At 43.3% G+C, this 10,159-nt stretch overlaps 1 protein-coding gene across 1 annotated transcript; it reads left to right on the forward strand.

Moving 5' to 3' along the window:
* Positions 1-1,172: 1,172 nt before the first annotated feature.
* Positions 1,173-1,745, forward strand: LOC148122768 (interferon alpha-12-like). Its single transcript, XM_087903885.1, has one exon. It carries the CDS (start codon positions 1,173-1,175, stop codon positions 1,743-1,745), a length of 573 nt encoding a protein of 190 aa, XP_087760011.1.
* Positions 1,746-10,159: the final 8,414 nt, after the last annotated feature.

Below are 10,159 nucleotides of genomic sequence, written 5' to 3' on the forward strand. Positions count from 1 at the left end.
AAAACCGCACATCTGTTCAACACCAGCAAACAGAGTCTAACTGAAAAGAAAAAATACGGCTACCAAGAAGTTGTGCACATGCACACCAAGGAGGAATCAGCACTGGGGGTCTGGGTGATTGTCACAGGTGAAGAACACTGTAGACCTCAATATCAAAGTGATGAGCAGAAATGGGGGGGGTGTCTATACTGATCTTAACTTTGAGGGACCAGGAAAGCACAGCCACAAGGCTGGCAGGAATTGATTCCTGAGAGTGAGAAATGTCAAAGAACCCCTTTGCCTATAATGAGTCACCTATGGGAATAAAGATGAAAAGCCCCATCTAGTTCTCCATTCTGAAGAGATTGTGCTGTGTAGGCTCTACCAAATTGCTGCTCAGTTATGGAAGCAAAGGGGCCATGAAGCATCACTTTTCACTTAAAGTAAGCAGGAAACCTAAATCCTAAATATTGTTCCTCCAAGATGAACACATACATACTAAATGAATTAAATAACTCTGTGTGTGTGTGTGTGTGTGTGTGTGTGTGTGTGTGTGCGCGCGCGCATGTATGTATATATGAACATTTGTGTGCATTGGTACAAAATTATGTTCTTGAAATGGAGAATTTGTGGACTATTAGACAGAGACATAAGGTAAAGAACTCCACTGTCAGTAGACCTTGCTATGAGCATGCTTAATGGATTCCTACAGATCTCTTACTTCCTAAACTCTTGAAATAAACAGCTGTGCAACATCACTTATGTGGATGCCCAGGTATGACAGAAAGATAGACTTCCTGGATAAGGATTCCAAGACAGCGGCATAGAAGGTCAAGAGATTGAGGGAATGAAATGTGTAAATTTCAAACAAAAAGTGATCATCTGTGGTGTAATAGCTAATGACAACTCCATTGAGAAAGAGAAAAACTGTAAACCAGTTTTTGAGGGCAGCAGTGAAAGAGGAAGCAATGATAAAAACCAAAATGGTTTAGAAAAAGAATCCCAGACACAAGCAGAAAATGAGTTCAACAATTGAAAAGAGAACTGGAAAGTAAGAGGAGGGCACTCAGAAAATGAAAAGTAGTGCTTTTCCCTATTTAAGACACATGCACACAGCAGGGACTTCAGAGAACATAGAGGGGAAGGTTCAGGACCAACAGCCCAAAGGACCAACAGCATCAGCAACATCCACAATGGCTAGACCCTGTGCTTTCCTGATGGCCCTGGTGCTAATGAGCTATTGGTCTACCTGCTCTCTGGGATGTGACCTGCCTCAGACTCATAATCTCAGGAACAAGGGAGCCTTGACACTCCTGGCACAAATGAGGAGACTCTCCCCTCTCTCCTGCCTGAAGGACAGAAAGGACTTTGCATTCCCTCTGGAGAAGGTGGATGCCCAGCAGATCCAGAGGGCTCAAGCCATCCCTGTCCTGCAGGAGCTGACCCAGCAGGTCCTCATCCTCTTCAGCTCAAAGGACTCATCTGTTCCTTGGGAGACAACCCTCCTAGACACATTCTGCACTGGCCTCCACCAGCAGCTCAAGGACCTGCAGGCCTGTCTGATGCAGCAGGTGGGGGTACAGGAACCTCCCCTCACCCAGGAAGACCCCCTGGACGCTGTGAGGAAATACTTCCACAGGATCACTGTCTACCTGAGAGAGAAGAAACACAGCCCCTGTGCCTGGGAGGTGGTGAGAGCAGAAGTCTGGAGTGCCCTGTCTTCCTCAGCCAAGTTGCTGTCAAGATTGAGTGAGGAGAAGGAGTAAGTCCTGAGCCAAGGAGGTGAGGACTCCCCTGGGATAGAACCCTGCATCTCACTGCATACATTTTCCTTTAAAAAAAATTCTTTATTTTAATACGAATTTGATCAATCTGCTGAGATGTTTCAGCAAAGCAACAAATTTCATCTATTTGTAAAGGCATTTGTTTCTGCATCTATTTGGATGGTATTTGTGTATTATGTGTGTATTTATCTTCTTATTTATGTAATTTAAGTTATTTAAGTTAAATCTTGCAGTTTTGTATTATTTAATGTAGGAAAGCATAATATGCCATTAAATTGTATTATATTTTGCTAAATAAAAGACTTGATTTATCAGTTCTGTATTTTTCAAATTTTTCCAGTAATTTTAAGTTGATTCTCTACACTATAAAAACTGTACAAATGGGCACAATGTAAAAATATTGCACTGGATATGTGTGTGTGTGTGTGTGTGTGTGTGTGTGTGTGTGTGTGTGTGTGTCTGTGTGCACTACATAGTGTTTAGACAAACCCTACATCTGTTGCTCAGATCTCCAGTATATAGTATTCTTTGTATGTCCAGCTGGCATGCTGTTCAGTAGAAAGCTAGAGAATCTTGCCCTGTCTCATTGTGAGTTAGTCGTCTTTGACCTAATGTTCACCAGAGTAATCCTCCCTCTGACCTCCCTGACCTCTGGTGCCTTTCATTTACTCTCAACTTCTGTCAGCTTGACAGTTTTGGGTTCTAAATATGGGTGAGATCGTGTACAACAATGCAAAAAAAAATCACAGAAAAATGATCAGCCTGCCTGAATATGCAGCAAACATACCAGTAAGATAACAGGAAATCACCCCCATTCATAAGTGCCTCAAGAAATATACCTGCAATAAATCTCACCAGGGAAGTGAAATGCCTCTAAAATTAATCCTTCCAAACACCACTGTTCCCTCTCAATTTCTCAAGTTTTCTCCTCCTCCTCTTCTTCTTCCTCTTCCGCCTCCACTTCCTTTTCCTCCTCCTTTTCATCTTTCTTCTCTTGGAGCTTCTAGTTGAGCATGGATACACAGCAATCTCCTGGAGCTTAGGTAGCCTCTCTTAGGGACGCCAACCCTGAGGACAATGAATTTCTCTCTCGGCAGCCACCAATTGCCATAGTTCCTCAGCTAGAAGTGAAGTTTCCTGTGTTTTCCAAGCTGGGATGTTGTCTGGCTTGGTCTTGTTCATTCAGTCACAGCCACTCTCAGTTCATCTGTGTAGATACCGTGCTGGTCCAAGAACACTGCTTTCCTGTTGTCATGCATGGTCTCCGGATCTTGCAGTCCTTCTGCTCCCTCTTCTGCAATGATCCTCGGGGCCAGGAAGTCAGCCCTTTATTTTCTGCTTTGTGACTGGTTGTGAGTCTCTGCATTCATTGCCATCTGCTGTAGGAGGCTTTTGTGGTAAGGGGTAGTAATCCCGCAGTAACACTCTCTTAGACTATAGCTGTAATCTGAAATCAGGTATGGTGACACTACCGGTACAGCACTGCTTTTATTCTTTGGTATTGCTATGGTTCCATGTGCTTCAAAAACAGTATTTCTAGGAGAAACTTGATTTAGATTGTGTGGTGGTTTGAATAGGAATGGCCCACATAGACTCTTGTGTTTGAATGCTTGGTCCACTTCATCTTTGGTGGAGTATGTGTGGCCTTCCTGTAGGAAGTGTGTCACTGTGGATATTGGCTTTGAGGTATTATGTACTCAGGCTTGGCCGAATGTGGCAGTCCCCTTCTGCTACCTGTGGATCAAGATTCAGTATTTTCAGCTCCTCCAGTAACATGTCTGCCTGCCCTCTGTCATGTTTTTCACCGTGATGATAATGGACTACACCCTGAAACTGTAAGCTACCACATGAAATGCTTTTCTTTACAAGAGCTGCAGTGGTCATGGTGTCTCTACACAGCAATCCCTTGGGAACATAGTCACTTTCACAATGTCATTGTGTTTAATCAACATAGATCATTCTGCCGAATCTTGGTGACTAATTATGTTATCACTTTCTCACTTGGATGATATGCCAGTTCTTTTCTTCACCTTTCATTTCCAATGACATTATTGTTTTGGTTCATTGCCACAAACCAGCATCAGGGTTTTCTTTCTAGGACAGTAGAAAAGGGAAACAAACCAGATGTGGTGACTTCTACAATCAAATCAACACCTCAAGGACAAACAAAAAGAGTTAATGGAAAATTATAGACATTTGAAGTACTGAAAGCTTTTGCAGTCTGATAAAATAGCCTGAACATCTCTACAAATGTGTCTAGCTTCGGGATTAAGCTTAATCACTGAAATCAAAGCTCAATAAGGAATTGAAGGCTTACAAATACTTTATGTAGGGATCTTTGTCCTAGACCAAGTGGCAGTATATATAAACATATGTATTATACATGATGCACTGTTTAACAGCAGCACATACTATATTTAATATTGTACATACGTGTGCACACAACTTTCTTTCTGATACATTCCCAGTACCTCCTCGCTTTCCAGACCCAAATTTTCAGCCTCATAGCCCTGGCTTCCTCCTCCCTGATGTGGAAAGCTCCAGTGTGTGCTCCTCATTCTGTCCTCATTAACCAGCTCTGCTCACTGCACAACTGATCTCTATTATGTCTATTATTAATATTCTGGAAATGCACAACCACCGGTTGAAAGCAAAAAATGAAATATTTAAGGTTTGTAAAAAGCTCTCATATGAGAGAATTTGGAACTGAGAGAAAGTTTTTCTATGACCTAATGCTGAATATTGCCAGACACAACAAGGGAAAGAGAGAGAGAGAGAGAAAGAGAGAGAGAGAGAGAGAGAGAGAGAGAGAGAGAGAGAGAGAGAGAGGAAGAAGAAGGAGGAGGAGGAGGAGGAGGAGGAGGAGGAGAAAGAGGAGGAGGAGGAGGAGGAGGAGAGAATAAAGAAACAATCTGCAATGTTGGCAAACACTTAGAGAGGAAGAGAATCCCTACTGGTCATCACTTAAAAAAAAAGAGAGAGATTAACTTAACTCTGTGTACTCAGAAAAAATGTGTTTTCTAAATTTTTCTCTATAGCCAAATGGGATTTGCCCAGAAGAAATGACTTCAGTTTGGAAAACTCAATTCTCTTTACTTCTCATCTGAGGGAGGGAACAACATCCCAGGTTCACATGGGTCATGTCTTCTGGACATGGACAGCTAAATGTGCACAAAATGGTTACTAAGAGTTGTTTATCCCTCTAATCTTGTGTAGATAAAGTTCTCTGGAGAAGGAGGGGTCTGTGTGTAGTCCCTGTAGTAACTGTTTACAACCGAGCTCTGTGTATGATATCACATCATTTTGATCAGGTATAAAGCATTTGGAATGCATCGTGAAACTGAGCACACCATGCCCCGTATAGGAATGGTGGAATACAGTGTCTGAGCCTCAGAAGGGCTGCCCTGCTTTCCCCCTGCTGCTCTGCCTACTAAGATCAGCAACAATGGGCTTGGTAAATGCTCTGATTTATGACTGTCTTGATGCGTGACGTCAAAGGTTCAAGTGACTTCTACATCACATGGGCAACCTGAATTCGTGTTACAGACCATGTTACAGTCACCCTTAATTGGCGCAGAATAAACTAGTTCTCATTCATACTAGAGCAAGATCTATGTTTAGGAGGGGTAGTTCAACAGCCCAGAGCATCTTGACCCATCAGCCCCTCTGAGTTTTGTAGTATATGTGGAGAGATGAAGACAACACCAACACCCATTTGTAGGTACAGCTGCCAGGGAACCCCTTGAGTTTCAACTCCATATGTATATCCCAAAATCTGCATGTCTACCCATCACCCCTTCAACATGTCTCAGCAGTAAAAAACAATGACATCTTGAATTTTGCATGCAAATGGATGGAAATTGAAAACACCATCCTGAGTGAGGTAACCCAGACCCAAAAAGGTGAATATGGTATGTACTCACTCATTAGTGGATTCTAGCCATAAATAAAGGACATTGAACCTATAATTCGTGATCCTAGAGAAGCTAAATAGGATGGTGAACCCAAAGAAAAGCATGTAGTTATCCTCCTGGATATTGGAAGTAGACAAGAGTGCCAGGCAAAAATTGGGAGCTTAGGGGTGGAGGTGGGGTGGGAGTAAGGGGAGATGAGTAGAGAGAAGTGAGAAGGGGAGGATGGGAAGAGCTTGGGGGAATGGGATGGTTGGGTTGGAGGAAGGGTGGATATGGGAGCAGGGAAGTAAATATCTTAATTAAGGGAGCCATTTTAGGGTTTGCAAGAGACTTGACTCTAGAGAGGATCCCAGGTGTTCAAGGAGATGGCCCAGCTTTTTCCTTGAGCAGCTGAGGAGAGGGCACCTCAACTGGCCCTATCTTATAGCCACACTGATGAATATCTTGCATCTCACCATAGAACCTCAGCTGGCGATGGATGGAGATAGAGACAGAGACCCACATTGGAGCACTGGACTGAGCTTCCAAGGTCCAAATGAGGAGCTGAAGGAGGGAGAACATGAGAAAGGAAGTCAGGACTGCGAGGGGTGCGCCCACCTACTGAGACGATGAAACTGATCTAATGGGAGCTCACCAAGTCCAGCTGGACTGAGACTGAAAAAGCATGGGATCAAACCGGACTCTGTGAACGTGGCTGACAATGAGGGCTGACTGAGAAGCCAAGGACAATGGCATTGGGTTTTGATCCTACTGCATGTACTGGCTATGTAGGAGCCTGGTTTGTTTGGATGCTCACCTTCCTAGACATGAATGGAGGGGGGAGGACCTTGGACTTTCCACAGGGCAGGAAACCCTGACTACTCTTTGGACTGGAGAGGGAAGGGGAAGGGGAATGGGGGGTAAGGAAAATGGGAGGAGGGGAGGAGGTGGAAATTTTAATAAATAAATAAATAAAAACAAAATGAAACAAAACTGTCTATCTACTGTCTTTCCCTCCTCCCTAGCACCTCTCATTTCATCTAATGGCACTGGGAGAGTCAGTGTGCCACATAGTATACATTTTTGTACAATCAGCCCCACCCTCAAATGTTTATTGCAAGGAGTCATTGGTCTGGTTCAAGGTCTCTGACCTCTGGTACACCGTCATCACTAGACCCAGTGCTATCCCTCAGATATCCTGCTGTTGCCCCAAGTCAGTCATGGAGACCCTGTGGCTATTGTTCTGCAAGACCAGCCCTCTCACATGCAGGCTATAAATGGGGTAGATGTTAGGATGGGCCAACCCAAGGGTCAGGAGTTAAGCCCCTCAGTTTGGGCTGCTGGACCGCCCCCCACCCCTCAGATGAGGGACAGAGCCAGCTCTTCTCCACCAATGCCATTGGGTTCAGTTCTCCCATGCGCATGCGCACGGTAAAGCATGGCGCCATCTCTTTCAAGTGAGCTCTCTAATGAGAAACTGGGCCAACTCTCCTGTTGCAGTGTTCAGTGAGGGGTAGGGCCAGCTATCCCAGGGCCAGTTGTTGGGAAAAAGGCAAAAAAAAAAAAAACAAAAAAAAAAAAAAACAAAAAAAAACTTCCCTTGCCCTGAAACCAGAGCAAAAAAAGCCCACCCTGATTCTGAGACCCAAACCAGAAAGAAATGATTATTCCCGAACCCAGAATCAAAGAAATACACTTTGGCCCTATAGTCAGAGTCAGTGAGAGAAATGTGTCCTGGTTCGAAAACTAGGGCCAAAAAGCTAAAAAAAAGCCAGTGAAAGAAACACAGTTTGGCCCTGAAAACAGAGTCAAATTTACCTCTGATGAAACCAAGCAGCAAACCAGCCAATACTTATACAACGAAAAGAACCAATCTCTGAGCAGAAAACCAACAAACCCCGAGCAGTGATCTAGACAATCTGAGCTGAAGGCACTGAAATCTGACCAACTGCCACCCTGAAAATCTTCTCCCTGGAAAAACTCTGCCCCAAAGATGCCCTATATAAAACCTGTGCCTGTTCAGTTAGTGGCTGCCCTTTTTCCACCCTGATGGAGGCAGCCACTCTCCTGGATTCTTCCCTTCCAATAAATCTTTTGAAAGAGGTTTGGATGAGACTTTTTGCTAGAGGAGAGACAGAACCAAGCTGAGCCAGGCTGTAACACTTTCACTGGAGAGGATTTCCCCTAGCAGCACCAAGTTGGTGCAACTTCACTTGTAGCCATATTATAATGCAAAAATGAATTCAGCCCTACTTCAAAAGTCCCATCCCCATAGTCTGTAACAGTTTCACACTTATTTAAAAGTTTTAAACTTCAAGTCTCTTCTAAGATTCCTGAAATCTCTTAACTGTAATTCCCTGTAAAGTCAAAATTGAAAAGAAGAAAACATACTTCCAGCATAAAATGACACAGTAAATACATTACCATTCCAAACCAGAGGAAAGGGAGGAAATACTGGACAAAAGCAAGACCGAAAACCAGCTGGGCAAGCTCCAAACTCTGAATCTCCATGGCTAATGTCAAAATGCTCTTCAGATCTCCAATTCCTGTCATCTTTGCTGACCCCAACACACTTCTGGCTCTTGAGCTGGTTCCACACCCTGTTAGCAACTTTTCTTGATGGGTGTCCTGCATGACTCTAGCATCTTCAACATCTTGGGGTCTCCAAGGCAATCCAGGCTTCACCATCACAGCTTCAAACAATGGCCTCTCTAGGCCTCCATTCTGAAGGAAACATTCTGGGACACCCCTGACACTTTCCTAGCCTCAGTGGCTTTCCTAATTCTAGTAGAAATATTTTTATAACGACTTTCTTCTGTCCTTCACTCTAAAGCCAGAACCATGTGGCCAAAGCTACAAAGTTCTGCTACTTGCTCGAGCTGGAACTTGGTCCCCTCATCAATTACATCTTCACCAGTTTTCTATTTTCCATTATTTCCTTTACCTCCTAAGCTTGGTTGTCTTGAAACTGGATCTGTAGACCTGGCTGGCCTCAAATTTAGAGATTCTTCTGCACCTGCCTCTGGAGTGCTAGGATTAAAGGTGTACCCCACCACACCCAGATGGAAATTTTTCTTTAATTCCTTCTCACAAGTTAGAATCTTAGCTGCATGGGATCTTGTTTTGAGATCATTACTCCTTTTTTTCCATCTCTTAACATATTTATCTTCTTGTACATAGTCTTGGGCCCCGTCCACTTCTCGGTGCTCCTTTTCTCCTCTAATTGTACATTTTTCTTTGTTCAGTTTGTTCTTTTTCTTTACTGAGATTTCCTCTGCCAACATAATTAATCCAACACCCTTTGCTTTAGCCCCAGGCAGACTCTGTGGACAAGGACAAAGAGCAACAAGTCCTACCAGGAGGATCACATCCTCAAAGCTGTGTTCTGGTAATGGGGGAGAAATGAGCTTTCAGACAGAGACAGAAATTAATGGACTCTCCTCTCCCTAGAGCAGCCCTGTGACACATGCTTAACAGAGTCATAGAATTCTTGCACCTTCCTAATATTCAAAACTCAAACATCGGCCATAACACCTTCATGGATCTAAGGAATGACAGAAATATAGACTTCCTGGAGAAGGATTTCAAACCAGAGGCATCAGAAGGCCATGGAGACTGAGGGGATTAAATGGCACTAAGAAGTGTCTGCACAGCCAAGAAACCATCACCAAGATCAGTAGACAAAGAGATGAAGAGACATGTTTCCAAAATGTCTGAGAACAGAGTATACCCCCAAAGCAGAAAAAAGTGAAATTGTCAACAGTAGAAAATAAAACATCCCAGTTAGATACAGTTTACAGGTGAGGGAAACAATGATTCTAATGTTCTCCTATGCAGATGACTTTGTATATAATGTGAAACAATATAACAATTATTTGTTGCCTTTATTTAAATTAATTTATTAGTTACAGGATGAGAACAAAGACTTTGAAGTTAGCAAGCACACGGAAATAACCATGCAGATCCCTAGCTGCCTTAGGAGATGCTGAGAAAGTACAACTACTTCTATTATGATTTGATACAAGCATTGTTTACAGGGCCTGAACCATACTGCAGTGTCCTGTGTATGGGGGGATAAACATAACATGCTGATTTAAATGATTATAAAAACTTGGTATGATTTTAATAGTACTCATGGCAAAGCACTGAGATCCCAAGACTCTGAAATACAAAGTTCAGAAACTTAACCTCTATGTTGTAGTTTGGACATAAAATGTGTCTCAAGGTTTTCTGTATTGGAAGTTGATACTCATGGGAGCAGTGTTCACAGGGAACATGAGCCTTCATCACTTCCTCAAGGAACAAACTGTATCAATGAAAATCCATGGATTGTTTCAGGTGAGTAAACTGTTAGGGAGTGAGGCTTTGCTGGAGGAAGTTTAGAGAAATCCATCCTAAGGACACACTTTGCCCCTGTCTGCTTCTTGGTCACCATTAAGTGAATCTCATGTGTTGGGGACTGCAGACCCTCAGACCCTAAATTTTCTGTGACTCCCTTGCCTG

Source organism: Myodes glareolus, chromosome 3 (assembly GCF_982192425.1).
Source record: "Myodes glareolus chromosome 3, mMyoGla1.1, whole genome shotgun sequence".
Classification (NCBI taxonomy): domain Eukaryota; kingdom Metazoa; phylum Chordata; class Mammalia; order Rodentia; family Cricetidae; genus Myodes; species Myodes glareolus.